This window comes from Chlamydotis macqueenii, chromosome 1 (assembly GCF_036417535.1).
Source record: "Chlamydotis macqueenii isolate bChlMac1 chromosome 1, bChlMac1.mat, whole genome shotgun sequence".
Lineage (NCBI taxonomy): Eukaryota > Metazoa > Chordata > Aves > Otidiformes > Otididae > Chlamydotis > Chlamydotis macqueenii.
In genome coordinates, this window is record NC_141556.1 from 201,513,085 (window position 1) to 201,532,999 (window position 19,915).

The 19,915-nt window shown below is 36.0% G+C and overlaps 1 protein-coding gene across 2 annotated transcripts in view; it reads right to left on the reverse strand.

Moving 5' to 3' along the window:
• The window catches only part of ARHGAP42 (Rho GTPase activating protein 42), a 166,550-nt gene that overhangs the window by 9,331 nt on the left and 137,304 nt on the right, over positions 1 to 19,915 (reverse strand). For both annotated transcript variants that reach the window (XM_086739604.1, XM_086739605.1), the window contains 9 exons: positions 19,055 to 19,129; positions 18,274 to 18,358; positions 17,312 to 17,370; positions 16,398 to 16,503; positions 11,484 to 11,643; positions 8,689 to 8,833; positions 5,547 to 5,927; positions 3,193 to 3,349; positions 1,993 to 2,055 (listed from right to left, as the gene is read on the reverse strand). In XM_086739604.1, the coding sequence (XP_086595730.1) occupies positions 1,993 to 2,055; positions 3,193 to 3,349; positions 5,547 to 5,927; positions 8,689 to 8,833; positions 11,484 to 11,643; positions 16,398 to 16,503; positions 17,312 to 17,370; positions 18,274 to 18,358; positions 19,055 to 19,129 (1,231 nt within the window). The remainder of the gene's footprint in view (positions 1 to 1,992; positions 2,056 to 3,192; positions 3,350 to 5,546; positions 5,928 to 8,688; positions 8,834 to 11,483; positions 11,644 to 16,397; positions 16,504 to 17,311; positions 17,371 to 18,273; positions 18,359 to 19,054; positions 19,130 to 19,915) is intronic.

Consider the following 19,915-nt stretch of genomic DNA (forward strand, 5'->3'; position numbering starts at 1 on the left):
TCAGGTACTTTTGATCCATCTACTATACAAATAACCACAACATGCAAAAGGTGCTTCAAGTAGGAATGAAGCTCCTTAGATGCATATTGCTATATGCATAGGCAAGCAGTAGCTTAAAATTTTAAAACTAGTTATTTTTAGCAGGGCAAATTACCCCTGCAGAGTTCAACACTATCTTGACTTAAGTATTTCTGGTATCAAATCAGACAGCTTAAAAATAGTTTCTCTGTCTTACACTCTGTCCTGCATATATTCATCAGACAGTAGAGTTATGAACTCAAAACACCTTCCGACTGGGTGAATCAAGATGGAATTACCATGATTTCTAGATACTTCAGAGAAAAAAAAAAAGAGTATCCTAAAGTTTTAAATCAGTCTTCATGTTCATAACATGCATGAGAGGTAAGTAAAAGCTGGGTCTGAATTACAAAAATCGTACTCAGACTTGAGTAGCACAGCTACTAAGAAGAACAGCTGAGCTACTTCTTATTTCTTCCTCATTTTGCCTGCTGACCTCTCATTTTCCACTCTCCTTGTTACTGTTGCTCTTCCGCTTTCTCAGGAAGGCTGGAGTGGATATTAAAACTTTCAGCGTTTTTGGCTTTGTTATTTGCTCTCCATATCCATTATCAAACTGCTACATTTTTCCTTTGTCAGATTTTTGCTTCTTATGTGCTTTTTATATACAGATAGACATGGCACAGGCTCTGAGGGAACAACAGGGGAGAGTTTACAAGAAGGGAGCGATACAAAATAAGAGAAGGAAGGTGGAGGTGAAATGATGCAGGACTGGTGAAGCAGTCATCACTGTCAGCTTACGGCACTGGCTTAAGAACATTCCAGTCTCTTAATTTATATTTTTCTTCCTTAAATTAATGTCCTGTTGTTTTCATCTCTCTTTTCCCCCGTCACCCTCTTTTTTGGTCCCCTTACAGTTCATGTACTACACAAAACAAGAACAGCTTGGATTCATGTAAGCTGCTTCTACCAAACAAAATCAGTGGGCCTTTGCAGGTCAGCTTTCTCTTTCTCACCCCTGCTAGATCTGTCAGACAGGACAGCCATATTCCACTGCTGCACATCTCAGCACACGTTGGCATCTTCATTTACAGCTGTGCTACTTTAGAGTACTAGTTTTGGATTCATAGATTAACATTTTTTTTTCCCCTATCATTTAACAGTTCCAGCAAGCTTGACAGTTCCTGGTATCGGTGAGTGAAGTGATGGACAAAAAGATACATTCTGCCTCAAAGGACTTGAAATGCAGGGACAACGAAAGGAGAGACAGACTTTTTCCCCACATCTATTTATTTGACTATCTGGCTTAGCCTATTAAAGGCAGACTGGTTAGTAATGTATTGAAGATACTGTTTCCTAGATGGACACTTATCAGAACATTCTAACTTAATATAAGAATGAATCAAATCCACTAAATAAATGATGCAATTGTAAAGAAAACATAATTCCTGCTGCACACTACCAAGAAGAAAGGGAAACAGTTTCTCAAGACAGATACTGAGGCATGGAAGATGCGATGGCAAATACAGTAATCCTGATCAAGTTAATCTGAACTTTGTAAAGCAGCTGTTATTCAGGACTTGTCTACATGAGCAAATTACCAGCAACTAGCATGTTTGCTACTCTGCTGAAAGCATGTATATACAAACAGCTGTATGGAATAAGTACAGCACCCTCATTCTAATTTAAATCCTGTTATTTACTCTTGTAGCCATGTCCTTAAGCAGATCACTAACCTCAGCATCTCTCACTGCAATTCCCCCAGGTGACAGAATAGCCAGACAGGCAGGTATTCTCTATTAGATTGAGTTTTCTTCTGGAGCAAGGATGAGTTCAATAAACGACAAAAACCTTGCATGCCACATGATGCTGTCCAAAAGACACAGAACAAAGCTCCAACACTTCTATTTCAATCTTTGAAGCCAGTAAAATAGAAAGGATTTTGCAAATTGTTGAATACTATGAAGCACTTACCGTCCTGAAGAAACTTGTTTAAGTGAACCAGCACTTTCAAACAACTGGGCTCTTGCAGCCACTCTGAAAATAAAGCACCACCTTGTTTATACCATTAATAAAACACACAGATTAACTTCATTTTTAATCATCAAAATACATGAATACATTTAAAAAAATTGTTTTAATTATTCACAGAGGAAATTCAAAAGCTGAATTTAAGTCCCTATTCAGCAGAATTGTTAAGGGTATAACCTAATTGAAGCCTGACTTCCACATGCTCTAGTGTCTATCTGAGTCAGCAAGGGAAATCTCAACACTCTGTATTTAAAATCCTGTTCATAGATGGCCAATAGACATATTGGAAAAGATTTTGTTCCAGTCTGTCACTACTATGCTTGAACTCTGAGCTGGGCAGATTCTCTATTTAAGACACAATAGTCTGTGAAATGACTACAGTGATCCTTTCCAGTTTAAAAAGTGGAGAGGTTGAATGGAGTCCTGTAGTATTTGGAGAACTTCCTGGTGCTCTGCAGATCTGGAAATCAATTGTTCACGGGGACAGAGAAATTTTGGGTCAAAGTCAGCATTACAGCAAAGATATTCTGACTCTCCAGTTTGTGCTAAAAGCACTGAGAAACATTGCTATTCTAAATATCAACAAGCTAAATTATAACCTTTATTGCATAGAACTATCCTCCTTTCAACCCCTGCCAAAAAAAAAGCCAACCCCAACTGCTATAAAAAACCAAAGATACCAACTATTTAACATACAGCAACCGAAGAAATGTCAGAGCAGAAGTTTGTTTGTTTTTTTTTTCCTCCAATTTTGGACTTAAACAAATGATGAGTAAAAAAAAAAACGTGATGAACTTCTTGACATAACAGCATTGACAATAAGTAGTATTTATGCTCCTTGAAACATTAAATGCCAGAAGAACTAGAGATAATAATACTAATAACTTTCCAAAGATACATTTCTTCATTATAGACCTTATCTGTAGTCTAATGAAGTCAATGGGAGTCTTTCAACTGACTTCAACAGACTTCGTGCTTTGTTTCCTTTGTTTACAATTTTAAAGAAGCTAGATAAATAATTCACAAATATTCAAATCAAATATTCATGGATGCTTTTCCAACTACTTATGTAGCTCTCTGGGATCACTTTAGGGTAGACAATACTGTAACAACACAAATCTCCAAAGGGCCTTGATGACTTACACAGATCCTGGTCTTTGATAGCCATTACTTGATGCAGTATCTAATCTTAATCTCCTGCACATTTTTGGAGGCAAATCAGGGTTTGGTGGAGCCTTTGGTGTATCTTTGGTATCTGTTGAAGATAAGCTCTGTATAGATCCACTGCAACTTTTGTTACCTAAACAAAACAATGAAATTATAGGGAATATTAAAGCTAATTTGAAGTTGTTTCACAACATGTGTAATAGGCAAAGCAAAGTTTTTATTGTTGTTGTTTTGTTTTGTTCTTTTTTAAAGAGGCAAAACAGGGAGAGAAAGTACTTACTAAGACAGAGAAGAAACAGCCTTTCAGGCAGAAAGGCAGCAGAAAGAAGGCAGCAAGAACGAAGAAATGACATTAAAATTGTGAAGGCTAAAAAATTACATTGTACTTAAATGGCTAGATAGTACATTCACTAAAAAGTGACAATAAAACAACATTTATAAAGTTGTACACTGCATAGAATTGTAGAAAAAAAAATCATGTTGGAAGAGATCTCAGGAAGTCATCTAGGCCAAATTCCTGCTCAAAGCAGCGCCCACTAGGAAATCAGACCACGTTAATTTGTAAGAATCAATATTTCAGTATCCACAGAAGCTTCACACAGTTTTAAAAAAATACTTAGGAATTAATGATTATGTGTTGCCTAAAACAATTGCTACTGTAACTTGATAAAACAAATCTATAGCTGTACAGACTGTATTGCACACACACACAGACAAAAAGTCATTTTAACGAATACAAGACATGGCCACATGTGCTTTAAGCTGATCTATCTGTGGACTGCTGCTTTACTTGCATAATCTGCAAGACAAAAACTGGATCTACTCCTGTGGTTTTTTTATTCCCAAGAACAGATGCTTAATAATGCTTTAAAAGCCGTCATAATATAAAGACATCCCAAAATATAAACACAATAGTGGTATTATTAATATTGTTATTCTATAATATTATTCTATATTATAAATTATTGTTAATGATAATTATTATTCTACATTATTAATACTGTTAATATAACACTAAATCATATCTGGAAGTTTTAGGAAAAAGCTTGTACACTCCACGGGGGGGAGAAGAGAGAGAACCTTCTTAAAATTTTGAGACTTTGCACATAAACACATATTGACCCTACCTGTACTTGTATCACTTATCCTATTTGCAGCTCAGTGGCAAACTCAGCACTCGCACTCAGTCCACTGGAGCTTACTGTTTCAGTGCCGGCTGTTAATCTTCATAATACAAAATACTGCAAATATACTGATTTCAAGAAGGTGTTTCTTCTGAAGTAATCCACATAGCTGTCAATATAGCGCAATATCACCTCATGTACTTACGAAGGTACAGCAAGGGTTCACAGGCATTTCAGCTAACTTAGCATTTAGCAGAACTGTCTAATTACGGAAGCTATGTTTTGAAGCTTCTCTGTCTTGTAAGGAGCCTAGCCTACAGCTTTCTTTGGAACTTAGGTGCTCTGAGGGTGTTCCTCAAAGCAGCATGCTTCTTTGACTGAACAGGAAGACTGGCATCCTAACTTGTGCACTGAAACTGGATTCCTAAAGCTGGGTTTGCAAACTTGTGGTTCTTGAATATCATGTTCGAATACAGGACCATTCAGCCATAATCTTGTGTTCAAGCTAATCTACTTGCAGTACTGGATAATAAACTATGCAAGTAGGGCAGAATGAAGCAACCATTCCATCAGCAGGGTTTCAGACACAGATTTCATGCCAGGGATTAGGTTTTTTTATCCCACCTGTCCAGTCCTATCTCAACTAACAGTATTGACTGCAAAATCAATAACTAAGAAAAAATAAACAAAAAAAATCACCATCTTTTCTTCAATCTCTTATTTCAGTCAATTAAGAGATGCAGTTGTAAAAAAAAAAAAAAACAAAAAAACAAACCAGCAGGCACATCAACAAGGAGTTGCTTATTAGATATGTTAAGCCTAGTGCTTTTTAAATTTAAATGCTAGCTTTGATCAGCATCAAACATGTTGCAACAAATCATTCCTTTGACACAGTGATAAACCATAGCTACCAACTCCTCTTATAAACCAGCAATTTCCTACGAGTCAGTGTAGTTGAGATGCAACAGAACAGTGTTCTAAATTCTAAGAAACTCTGATAGCTTTTAAGCTGTGTGAACTGTACAGGTAACAAACAACGGAAATACGTTAGAAGCAGTTTGAAAACTGAAAGAACAAAAGAACATGCCACAGAAATTAAAAAAAAAAATAAAAAAGATTAATTGATATTGTTAGCTTTCAGATACAGCTCTCATTTTCTGCTCTCTCACAGAAAACACTGATGTCCTAAAAGACCTTGGATATTACCTTCAGCTGATGGAATTGATCTGAGAGAAGATGCTGAAGACCTTTTCAGCCCAGACAGACTGTAAGAACTCTTTTTGGTCAGGTCTGTTGGGGGAGAGGCATTCTCTGGTCCAGTGACAGAAGCTACACTTTGTCCATCTGACTCCACATCTGTTTTAGTTGCATCCTCCTTTGATGAGGATTCTGGACTTGTCGTCCAGAGGCCTGAACTCTTCTGGCCATTAGAAGAAGGAGGAGAGGCAATCCATGGAATCCCTCCCGATTTCTCCCTCGGCTGCGAGGGTGCACATTTGGTAGTGCTGTTCTGCTCGGAGGAGTGAGAAGAGAGAGATTCAATGCTGCCCATGGGAGTGCTGTCTGGGCTACTGCTGTATGAGTCACCTAGGGAGGAGTGAGGGGAGAGGAGAGCAACACAAAAAAAAAACAAATTACATTTTCTAATCATGTGCTTTTCTCTCATGCAACTTTTAGTCCCTTGTACCTTACCTGTCATTAAATTAACTGATCTATCATTTTAGAGGCAGTGATTCTTAAGATAAAATATTTGTTTAGTTACTCTGTTTCACACATTCCTATCTTTAACCTGGAAGAGCTGCATTTGTAGATACTTCCTTAGACCTGATGAACATAACGGGCTACAGGCTAAACTATTTCACATAAAAGTCTGCATTTTCAAAAAACGGCTTACAATATAAATATCCTTAGGAAATTAAATCGTTACAACACTGCAATACCTTTGCAATACCTTGTCATATTTGTGTTCTTAAATGCATGACTGTATTGCCTGCAGGCAAAAGAATTAAATTCTGCTTTGCTACCAAGCTGCTAAGGATCTCTACAGTCTAAAACTAATCCATAAGTCTATCTATAGATATCTGATTTTCTGAATCGTCATACCTATCATAAAATATCTATCCTGCAGAAAGACAACTCATTCCTTACAACCTGAAGATGTGATTAATTTATTTAATTAGACTGATATTACAGAAATGTACCTACCTACACAACAATCTTTGTACTGATATTATTTCCAATAATCTTTTGCAACAAAAAGTGGGAATATGCTAACGGAATTATGTGATAATATAAAGGTGGGAACACTCATCAGAAGAGAGGAAGGACTGGCCTATAATACAGTGAGGGTGGAATTATCTTGAGGACTTGATTCAGTCTAGTGAGTCATACATCAGTTTCTAGTAGGATTTGTTCCCAAAAAGCTAGAAGATATAATTAACAAATTTCACAAGAAACAGAAAACATATATTCTTCAACCACATAGTAGTTATAAAACACCAATATGATACAGCTGCTTTTGCCTCCATGTTTCAATATCCTTGGCAACAAGTGACCATAACCACACACAACACCACAGACTAGGTCACAAATATCAGAGGCTTGTATAGTGGATCTGGTAACAGTAGTGCCACTGGTGCAATAACCTGAAATATTCTGCTAATTTCTGGCATTCCAGATTAGATTGTCCTCCATCTTGCCCCTTTACCGACCATTAGTCCCTTGAAAACTGCAAGACTGGCTGAAGTCTAAATTTGTCAGATACATTTTCTATCATTCCCTGCTGTTCAAAACCTATATCTCATTTTGCCATGCCATGCAGAATTCCTTAATTTCCTGCAATACAGTTAAGTGTCCATGCTTTAGGTAAATGGTGACTTAAAACCATCTAGTACTTCAGAATTTGCTGTTGCCAGAAGCCAAGGCTCTCTCTTGCCTGTCTCCAGCCACATCTAGAGATACTTGGCAAGGAGAATACCTTTGCTTCAGCCTCAGCCTTCCAGACACAAGTGAGATCTTAACTGGAACTTTTGTAGCAAGTGCCAAGCCTGAACTAACAAGCAAAGCTAAGTGGAGAGCCCCTGGGTCAGACCTATTTTCAATCCAGCTGCCAGCACAAGACATGTGTCTAAATGAAGAAGTGTGAGCTTGCACACACTCTACAAAATATTCGCAGAGGAATGCCCCTTTTTATGCTGGCATTCATTCATTCCAGTTACATGGCAAAAAAACCTCATGAAACTCGCCCAATTTCTTGTCTGGTGAATGTAACTGATGGTTTCTCTGTAACTTCTCACTTGGGATCCCATGCCATTCACACTGGCTATCAATGTGCAGGCATCTATTGCTCTCATTTATTATTTAAACTCTCACTGGCAGGAATAATGGAGCAGAAATCTATGGAAAATGCAGGACCTATGCGAGAGTATACTGTGGATACATTTCCTACATTACAGACTTAAGACTTACTACAGATCCTCAATAACAGATGTACCTTCACCGTGGATTAATTTACTGTGCCAGTTTCACGTAAATCTTCCTGAGGAACCAAGGGACACCTAAATTCTTTTGGAAATCTGCTGCAGTAGTGGAACTGTTAACAACTTAATATTCGCTACAGTTTCAATACTTCTCAACAGTACAGTCAGTAAGTACAAAAGTGATGCCCCAATAGATGAAAAGGAATGAAGTAAAACTTTTTAATAGTCACATTTACATGAAAGTGAAGAAGCATTCTAAGAAGCAATTCACTACACGTAACTCCCTGGTTTTAAACACTAAGCCATACGATAAGTATACTGTTCCTCCCACAAATATTAGAATTTGTTTCTATTCCAGAAAAACTAAGAAAGTTTCAAAGGTTTTGGCAAACCTAGGCAGTGGCTGACTTTGAACCACTGACCATAGTTTCATGCATGTGAAAAAAAGCCAAGTAAGGGTTTTGATCTCCTGACCTTGACTAAATTACATTTATTACAGGATTCTATTTACAGCTTCCCAACCTTAATAATCATCTTACAAGCAAATGAGGTGAACTTCACACAATGAACTTCTCAGTTTCACAGCAGACTACATTTAGATTAGAATATGAAGTCTACTATAAATTATTTTTGAACACTGTATGCAATACAATACTTGCCTAAAACCAAACATCCTTTCTCATCTGAGAGAAGCAAGGAATGCAGTCATTCAACAGTACGGCTGTGTCTCACAGAGGTCAAAAAGCTGGCAAAACAACATCTGTTATGCTTGTATTTATTGGAATACTATACTTACTGGATATTATTCAGGAAAGTTAAAAGACAACACATCAAAAAGGAAGACAATGAGTCAATAAGGACAAACTTACTGTCAGGATCTGCTAGACACGGTGTATATCTTCCTTTGGGTTTACGTGAACCTGTGGAGAGACAAATTGCTCTTGTCCTTCTTGAACTGGATCGGGACTGAGGCTGGGGAAGAGGAATATTGGGGTCTGGTGCAGTGTGAAATATCTGCATGATTAAAAAAAAAAAAAAGGAAAAATAAATGACATAAACAAAAAAGGTACTCTTACACTTCCGTTTCTTTTCCTCACCACTGCACCTGAAATGAATGCTGTAATAGTCTCACACATTACAAAAGAGTAAATTCACAGAATATAAAAGCTTTGCTCTGATCTCATTTTACAATCCAAGAACTACAAAACTAAAATTTATACTAATTGTATAAAAATATTTGTTTAAATAGTTTTATTTTCTAGCTTTTGTTAAGAAGTGCTTAACGGTCTAAACTGCGCAAAATACCATACGTGCTTACAACTAACTCCTGCCCAAGAAGTAATATTTTTTTTAAATATTATGAAAAGATTTAATTTTTTCTCTGTGCTCCTGTGAAAGCTTTTGTAGGTCAAAGAAATTTTTTATAGTTGTAACTTATTACAATCCAGTCTGTATTTCAGAAAATTCTTTGATTTTGCCAAACAAGTCAAGTTTGATGAGGAACACCTTGATGTTTGGAGAGTCTCCTGATTTTTCTCTTTTATATACCACTGCTACCATGGGTCATTTCTGCATTTATTACTGCAGAAAAAAATAAAATTTTGGAGGTATCTGACTCCTGTGATCTGACACAGGTACACACGAGGGTTTAAAGAACTCTTTGCTGATAAGTATGGCAAGCCTGCCAGCAAGGACAATACAGAAAGTCCAGTAATTTTGGTGACTTTCATTTGTATCACCTGTTCTGCAATATCAAAGACATGTGCAGCAGAGGTCTTGAAAGACTCTGAAAATCCTCTTGGATACTTCTAGTAAAAATGATAATTGCCTTGGAGGATGAGCAAAGCAAAAAATAAAACAAAAAGATTTGTGCATTTTTCTTCCAGATGTCCTTTCTCACCTATTCCTCCTAGCGCAGACTGTAAACTCTACTGAGTATCTCTTATGGCATTCTGTGGAAGGAAGTGGAATAAGTTCTGTGGAATGCAGACGAGGTTTTACAGACAAAGACTGCCTATTCAGTTAAGCTACTGAAGGAATCACAAGTGTCCAGTCTCCATAGTAGAGAGGGTCAAGTGTCATAGGTCAAATACCATGCAACGGCAAAATACATCTCTGCAAGGATTTCTGGATTCCCTATCAATTGGGCATTCCCAGAAGAGGATGAAGTGAACAATGAAAAGATACCTCCAGGCCACTCACAGAAGTGGAAGAAAGCAAATATACTTCTATGGCAGAAAATACTTTAATGGACGTCCTGAGATGCTCTTGGAAGTACATTAATACTGTATTAGGTATTAGTGAGTAGCACATCAATATAAAAATACGTCGGTAGACAGAGAAATAGAGCAAGAGTGATTTTGGTTGTGCAGCCATGGCCTTTGTAATTTTCTGGAGGGTAAACTCAGCATTGGAAACATGTAATACAAGTGTTTTGGAATTACAGGCAAGGAGGCTATCAGTATCATAACAATTTTGAGGAGTCTCGATGAAATATAACTGATGATGCCAAGCAGTGCTGTCAGTACTTACTGACCAACCAGTGCAGGAGATCCTGGTATTGACCAGGAACTGCCCCTTAGGTAAGTAACGTGAAATGGAAGAAACCCAAAGTTTTTTCACTTTGTTTTGTTAGTCATCAGAGAAGGTTATATGTATCAACAAAATATCCCCAAAATAAAATTTATTTTCATGACCAAGTAAAGGAGGTCTTGACTGTTTTGCTGAATTTTGAAATCAAATAGTTTAAAATAAAATAAAATCTGAGGAGACTTTTCAGTGAAGCTGATACCTGCAACAGTAGTGACCAAAAGTCAGTGTTTAAGATTTCGTGGATTTTCCTTCTCAAGCCCTGGAACAGTTCTTACTTAGTGTTCCAGGAAAGATAGACCTTTGCTGTCACTGGTCTCTTTGGGGAAAACAAAATACACCAGGCACAGACATGCCTTTCTTCAAAGCAAAAGAAGTACCTAGAGAAGTTCGTACGTTCCAGAGTACTCAAGAACTTTTAAATCACAAACACATGATGGGCTTAAAACCTCTAACTAGGAATAAAACTTGATCTAAGATACTTTTTTTTTTTGCATTTTTACTTTTGATGCAGCATGAAAACATGCACATGAAAACTGACACAGTGCACAGAAATGGGGGTTTGTGCTGGGGATCCACATGGATGCTACACGTGAAAAGAAAAACTGAAGGATAGTTGGGGTTTCATGATGTTAGATGGGATTAGATCTCCACTGTGCAGCTAGTATATCCCCAAAGGACTGCAATGGTCAGAAAGACTCTGACCTGAAGCATTCAGAGGAGAATCCATACATTCACCCAGAGAGAACCTTCATACACTGCTAGCAGGTGAGAGATGGAGAGGCTGGGAGCAACTTTACGACCTTCTCATTCTGTTTCTAGACATAAGGAGGATACAGTAATCTTTAGAAAGCAAGGGAAGATTCAGAGCAACTCCTTCAAAGCATGGGAGATTATGCCTCAGATCTGTACCTTGCACAGCCACAAAAGACTTGCTAGGAATACAGATTCACAGTATGGGGTGGGAAGAAGGCATTCTTTCTATCAACGACCTTCTACAAATGCTGTTTTTCTTATTCTTAAGAACTTAAGGATCGTAATAAAATCACAAAACAGTCAGATAATGTCTTTCTACCTTTTCATAATGCTCTATCAGAATTTCAACGACGATATTCTGAAACTTAATGTTCATCATAGCAGCCACGGTTTCTTCTTGGGCTCTCATCAGAGTTGGTCCAAAGATAACACCAAGGTTGGATACAGTCATTAGATTTTGCTGACTGTGTAATGATACCCTTTAAATGAACACAAACAACATGCAATTAAATAGTTGTCCTAAACTACAATTCCAACAGGAAAAAACCTGCTAAGACTATTTCTTTAACAAAATCCCAGGTTCATGTCTCCCCTTTAAAAACATTTTCTAAACTTTCACTTTTACTAGAGTCAAAATGCAGTGTAGTACAACTACCATATTTCCATTAGGGCTCCCATCCTGCAATAACTTAACATATAATAAGCACATCTTCCTAGAGTAAGTATTTAAGTTCCTGATAAAATTGACAGGGAAAAGCAACTATCTTTGAAGCTCTCCACAGAGAGATCCCAACCATCTAAAGTTTAGGAGTCTTAGGGTAGGAACCTATCTCTCTCCAGTGATTATACAGGAACTTAAATACTTGATGTTGGATTGACTGACACTAGTATGATATAACAGACGTTGACTATATACACCTTAGCTTTTATGTAAAGGAAAAAAATGTAGTTACTGAAAACACATTGCAATAGGATCTCTTTACTAATGTGTTGAAAACATGGGATCAATGAGGTCAATTAAATCATTGTTTCTGTGGTACAGATAACATTAGATGATCATAATGACATCTTCTGGCTTTAAAATATATTAACCTTTTACTTCTGTATATTCTGTTATTGCTTACTGTACCTTTTCTGGCATTTTTCTTCTTAATGTAGAATTTAGACACTTTGTTTTTCCAGTAATTTATCCAATAGTAAAATGAAAGCCATCAATCAGTAATCCTCAATGCCCCTTTTCTCTCCTTACGAATAAGATTTGCCAAATAAAAACCGTACCATCATCAATCCTTTGAAATAACTGCCAGTGATTCCCCAGTCACAGCTGCCCTATTGCTTCACGTCTGAGAAATACCATGCCAAGCAAAGATTTGATAATTGCCTTAATGCTTAATTTTACCAAATCTGCTACCAAATAGAATCAGTTATTGAGGTAGTTGTTGACATTTTCCTCTTCCTTCTCACTGCTATCTGCTACCATTGTCAAGCTGAGCATTTTTTAGCCATTTCCTACATAATTGAAATAACTCTTGTACTTTTTAAGATTAAGAAACAGTAAAATTATGAAATTCTGGAAGATTAGCAGGCAAGGAGCAAACTTTATCTTCTGGTTTTCTCTGAGAGTCTTCATTAATCAGGTTTATGGAGACATCTGCTACCATTTTCCTTCCAATAATATTCTCAGATAGCTTGATTTGTTCTTAAAATGTTATACAAACATTAGCAAAATGATCTATCTGATGTCAGAGTTTGGTAGCAAATAGCACAAATACTATCTCTTTACAAATATTAAAAAAGGCAGTGACAAGAGAACTGTGATATTTTCCCAAAGCTACTGAAGGATTTTGTTAGGATCAGGATCAAATCCATGTCTGGACTCACACACTACCCTTTTTCTCAGTCTCACTGTTCAGTGGGCACTAATGATACACAGAATGAGTAGAACAGTAGAATTATCTTGGTATAGAGGTGAGATAGACTGTACAATTACTTCTATAATGAAATAATACTCCCCCCGTATTTGGAACAGGAACATTTTAGCATCCCATTTACACTGAGAGCAGAAGAACTATGGGAAAGGGGTTTGTACTGGAGACAATATGATTATAAACTGCGGGAAAATAAATGTCTATCTTCTTCCATGTTCCTATGTTGCCTTTCCAAAATTTTACTTCAAACAGGTACACTGGCAGAGATCATTATTTGGAAGTCATATCATGAAAATGACTACCTTGTTAAAGCATGTTTTTAGCCAATTATCTTAATCTAATTTTCTCTGTAACAGATACTATGTTTGGTTTAGATGATTAAGTGGTGTTTTGGAAGTCCACTAGTATTTTAATGAAAATGGAATTTTTAATTACTCAGCTCTAGGTTTGTTAGAAAAACCTAAAGAAAATAACCCTCTGCAATGTTACTCTGCTTTGTGCGGCACAGTAACTGTTAAAGTCTCTTATGCAAAAATTATAGTCTTACACCGTAAGACAAAAAATAGTGTTTGTCCTGTGTTTGGGTTTCCTTGGTTACAAATTTGGTAGCTTGGTTAATAAAAGGAATGGTGAATTTAATAACATCGTCATCAGAAAGGACTTTCTACAAAGCATTTCAAAGGCTCAATTTCTTACAAAAGATAAAAAACCCAAGCCGGTAAATGGATCATTTTGATAACCAGTTTCCCCTGGCTGGGTCCTACTGTTGCTGGGCTACTGAATAGATTCAGGCCAAGGTAATAATGCATTTCAGGTAGCTGTAAGGCATTCATTACGGTGCAGTTGCTTTCTCCTCAAAATCTCTTTCTTTGATATATCACTAGTAAATCTTTGATACTGCCAGACTGCGGACGCCTGACTATGTACCTTAGAATATGGTGTTATTAAATCATACCAAAGAACCATTTATTCTTCAAAAGCAGACAGGCAATTTGACTAGCAAAGTTTAAAAACAAAAAATGAGCTACGTATCTAAAAATAACACCAAACTTCCCGTGTTTGCCTAGCTGCTGACTGCGTATATACCCATACAGCATCACCTCTCTGCGGGGTGCTTTTCAGGATTTGCTGGGTTTGCTTTTTTGTTTGTTTGTTTTTAGTATGATCTACATCCCACAACATCTAGATTGTATTTAATTTTGCACCGTGACACAAAAGTCAAGGTAGGCAGAGCCATAAAGACCTTAAGACCTAACTAAGATACAATAATATTATCCTTATTTTATAACCCGTAGTTAAAAGTGCAGTATTTTCACCTTGACACAAAAGCATATATAAAGGAACTGAACAGCTAAAAGAAATACTGGGAAAGGTTGCACATTTTGAAATTGCATTTTAAACAAAAGAATGAAGGGACAGGAGGCTGGGTTTTTAAAATATTTTCTCATTTACATAAAATTAGGCACTTTATCTGCCATTTGTTCCTTGAAAAACCTCCGTACAGTGGTAGGAAAAAGATGAGGAAGGAAAATAATGAACATACTCAGGAAACCAATTTTGAATTCAGTCTCACTAGAATTGCTAGTGTAAACAACAGTTGGCAAATCATATGAGAAATTAGAAGGGGTGAACTGAACATTGGAAAGAAAAGAACTGGAAGTTTTCAGTATAAAATCATAAGATTAAATTTATCAGAAACATGAATTGCATCAAAGATGTGACAGGCAAGAGTTAAAGAGAACAAATAAAGAAGGGCCTACTGCAGACATGCTTTTCTTTGGAAATCCATCTGAGATCATATTGAGAATAAAGAGGCTAGGAAAAGAGGTCAAGAAATAAATGCTTGCCTATAACTAATTCTGCCTAGAAATAAGTCAGGTCCTAAGTACATATATCTCTAATTCTGGGGCTTCCAGACTAGCAGCTTTTACAAAATCATTAATCCCTCATTAAAAGTTTTAACTTTTTAGAGGGTTAGAAAGCAGTAGATATTACATTTTTTTAGCCAATCAAACAACTCTGTGAGCAAGAAAACTTTTGAAACTTGCTTTCACCTGGTTCTCTGGGTTACCCCAGAATGGAAACATTCACAGCAGCTCTCTATCATACTAATGCTCCAGGAGCTAATGACATGAATGGCTAAAAATAATTTCTTAGAGCTAAATAATTCCCGATCAAAGAAATTTTCAAAGTTCTCATGTCTGTAAGAGGAAGCAAAACTGCATTAGGCTTCTCTGGTGACAGCTTACTGCAGGCTGTAGTTCAAGCTGTGATCAAAAAGCCAAAATAGCTGAGACATAATGAACAGAATGAAAACAATATGGACTTCACTCTTATGTCTTCCACATATCTCAGTCATATGGGCCTTATCTAAACAACTGCTGTTTCAGGACTCGCAATCCCAGATCATTGATAAATGTACTAAAAAGCATCCTAATGTATTATATGTACTATACAGCATCCTAAATCAGAAGGAATAATACAAATTTAAAAGTATTCAGGAAATACCAGTGAAAACCAACCATAGATTTCCTAAAACTTACATGAATAACTTTTGATGCAGAAATATGATAAATTATAATGTAATAATGGTATGTAATAACAGCTAGTGATATATATAGAGAAAAGAGAATAAAAACTTGATTTTTTTTGTCTCATAGCATGTGCTAAGTGTAATCCAGTGGAGACAAAAGGTCATCAGTTCAAAGAAATGCAAAATCTTTTCCATATGACATTTAATTAAAACTCAGAGAAGCTGATGAAAAAAGGGAGATCCACACGTAGGTGTGGACATTTATACAGATATCAAAAATAAAAATAGTTATAAATCAAATTACTGTTTTCAATTGCTAATATACTTCATAGCTGTTAGAGAGAAAAATAAGATTAAACATGAGGGCAAGTATTATCACATTAGTCTACTCTCAGTTTCTGAAACAGTATGGGACCTTGAGTCAGATTCAAAACAGTGTTTTCCATCAATCTTAGCACAGCTTTAGATGTTTCTTAAATTTAATTAGTGCCAATTCCTGTAGTAAATAGGAACATGAACGAAAACATCAAGCAGGTTTATTTTATAAACATAGTTGGTCGTCTTGGTGACTCTTTATGGTGTTACTTTTTATTTTGTTTCAGTGGTCAGTATTTTTCAGCTATGTTGAGAACAGCATTTTAGAAATTAAATGTAATTTCAAGTGGCATTGTTTCAACACAGAGAGTGAATTAAGCAACACTATCAAATTTAAAGCAGAAAAAAAAAATCACATCTTACAGTAATAACAAAGAGAAAAACAAAAAATAATTACTTGACCAAGTGCTTGATAAGGATGTCCAGCATCTCTCTGTTCTTCTCTGGTAACTTATGCACAAGTGCATGCACTGCCTCAACTCTGTAGTTCTGATCATCTGACTCTATTAAACAGAAAACAAATATTGTTGATCAATTAGAGCACATGCTAAGGTGTGACCACAAATAGCATGTTTGCTAATACACACATGCATTACAAGAAGCCAAACACAATTAGTCTTTAAAATTACAAGGACAATTTGATTCTATTTATTACAACATTCTGAAACCTGTATTTCAAGTAACTCACCAAAACCAGTTATCATCTATACTGGAACCAACAAAATTTGTGGTAATTTTGACCCGATGTGCCATTTCAGTGAAATCCTAGATTTTGCTCCTTGATATTTAAAATATCTCAAATTCTCGAGTGTCTTTTAATCTTATCAAGGGAAGAGGAAATAGGAAAATAACTTCAAATTCTAAACTGGAGTCGTTAGAAAAAACAATCTTGCTATTTCTGTATCTAATTATTCCATTTGTGAAAAGGAGATAATTATTGGGTCCTCCAATTTCTCAAGGCAAGCTAAGAAAATAAAGGTCCCTGGATGAAAGGGATGAATGCTATAAAACAATTATCAGTTCATACAAAACAAACAAACATATAAATCAAGGTTCAAAATTTCATGCACAAGGCAGTCACATAGAACCTCTATAAAGATCAGAACAAACCACTGAACTGCTTCAGCTACTCCGACTTCTCTGTTTTGAGGGCTTTCATGTGGCGCTGTGCTGTCACATACAGTGACATTTAAGATCTATGGCTGGATCACTGAATAATAGACCAAGGAGAAAAATAAGGATAGTAACTGAGGAGATTAAGGGTTAGAAACAGTATTACTTTCATGAAAGTGTATTTATTACTTTACTTACTAACAGCAACAATGAAATCTTTGTGCAGCTTGAAAGTCATCAGTGGTTCCGAAAGACACCTGGTGGTAAAAAAATATATTTAAAAGAAAACAAACAAAAATGCATTACTCAAATCTTTTTAAGGTTTTATGGAAGTGAATATGATAGCTCTCAACATCTGCATAATGTATATTGGTATGTTGTAGGAAAGTCAATTCAGTGATGACTGATTGCAGGTAGTATACAATATGTACATGGTCTGAAAATCTCTTTGCGTTGAATCTGGTGTCGTCATGTAAGTTAATAAGGGAAATACTACTGGCACCGACTTCAGCACAGAGACTCACTGTTTTCTGGCTTCCATACTGTAGGCTGGGAATAAATACAACTGCAGAATATGGTACAGTGGGCTGCAGAAGTAATCTTTTGCCCAAGAAAAGCAAAAACATGATGAAATTTGGGACTTAAATTCTGATCTGAGAGATCCTAGAAGAGTAATTCTCTGAAAGGCTGACTGTGAACTGCCTTATAGACACAAACACACAGCTACTGTTAGCTCACATTCTAATTTCAGAAATAGAGTACCTACAATGATTTGTGCTTCTGAAGACGGATTATAAATTTCTTCAACCAAAGCCAATCTTTTAAATGAAGTTTACATGAGCATTCCATTACAAATCCTTGGCATATTTTCCAGAGTGAATAGCTCATGCTTTGTGGTTAAAAAAATTTAAACAAAAACATGCAATTAATTAAATTCTGCTAAATTTAGGGCTATATAAGGCATGACTATCTTAATCTGGCAGAAAGTGTGTGACAAATTCTATATTTATTATTACAGATAATCACAGGGATATTAGGCAAGATAATAATATACTTAATTATTACCATGCTAATGGATAAAAAATGTAGTATGTTATTAATAAGCAAAAGATTAATGGGCCAGAAAATGAATACTGAGATTTGTGTAGCATCATACTTACCTGAGGTAGTTTTTTAGTCCACTTGTTATTGTTTTATTGTCCCAAAGTTCCATATCAATATCCATATCAGGAGGAGATTTAGGGGCTGGTAGAAATTTGAATTATGATTGTGTTATAGTTTGACTAACACACTAACTAGAAAAGCAGCAAAACAGAAGCTAATAGATTAGTCATTTAGCCCATGTGATTACTTATTAGCCATATTAACTATCAATTTGATCAATCTGAATCTTTTAATCTCTCCCAAAGTACTAATAAAAATTAATTTAGCACTCCTGAATTTAGTACCTGTAAACATTAACTATATGCATTGTATCAAAGCATAAAGTAAGCTCAAGTCAACAGAGAATTACTAATGTATTTGGCTTAGACATTCAAATACAGGAATCAGAGCCAAATTATCAAGAAAAATGAAAGACTAGAACAACTGTCTATTAAATTGAGTTTTGCTGTGTTACAGAACTAAGCTTTGGAACACTTCTGAAATACGTCAAACAGATACCAACAAAAAGAACTTTAAAGCTAAAAGAAGAAACACAATTTATCAGTAATTTGCTCATGTATATCAATGATTACATGCAGAAATTTAATATAAATGCACACACAAAAAAAACCTAGTTAGATGGATCTCTCATTTTAAGACTGCAAACTCAATATAGTGGCAGTAACTGCATGTACAAAATTGTAAATATTATGACACATTCCTCTGAGCACAGCAGTTAAAGCAAATGAGACCACAGCACACATGCTGCACAGAGAAAGGTTCATTTCAGATACTTACAAAATATAGTATTCATCAGCTTTTGCACCTTGGAGTTTACACCTCCTATTCTGTACAGCCCCAGGATTGTAATACCTACATTGGGAAAACAAGCAAAATGAAAATAATGAAAATATGGTTATTTCAATATATGCTGATGCATCCTTGGTGTATGTTTTCAAAACATCTAAATGTATTTATGGAAAACTGTACAGTTACATTCTTGGGTACTATTTTCATAGAATCATTGAACAGTTTGGGTTGGAAGGGACCTTTAAAGGTCATCTAGTCCAACCCCCCTGCAAGGAGCAGGGACATCTCCAACCAGATCAGGTTGCTTGGAACCCTGTCCAACCTGGCCTTGAATGTTTCCAGGGATGGGGCATCCACCACCTATCTGGGCAACCTGTGCCAGTGTTCTACAACCCTCATTGTAAAAATCATTTTCCTGATGTCTAGTCTGAATCTTCCTCATTCTATTTTAAAACCATTACCCCTCGATTGAATTATCTTCTGGGATGTTAACAAAGCATTCCACTGAATCCACATTATAATCCATATTATACAGTAATCAAAATTTTACAATAACAGAACTCTTTTACACAGAAATGACCCACATTCACAAACAAAAAGGAGATGGCTGGGAAAAGTGAAAAATAAGACCCAAAAGCAGTCTTAAAACACATTACATGTCAACAAGTTTATCTTACTTAGAGTTCAGTGGAGTTACTATGAATCTATATTTGCTTAGACCATCATCCCCTCTGATTAATATCTGACTGATGTTTACGGAAGAAATAACAATTGTATGCAAAACACAAAACATATACTGTATACTGTTGCAACAATGCAGTTGACAATTTATACGTTGTGCATGGATCT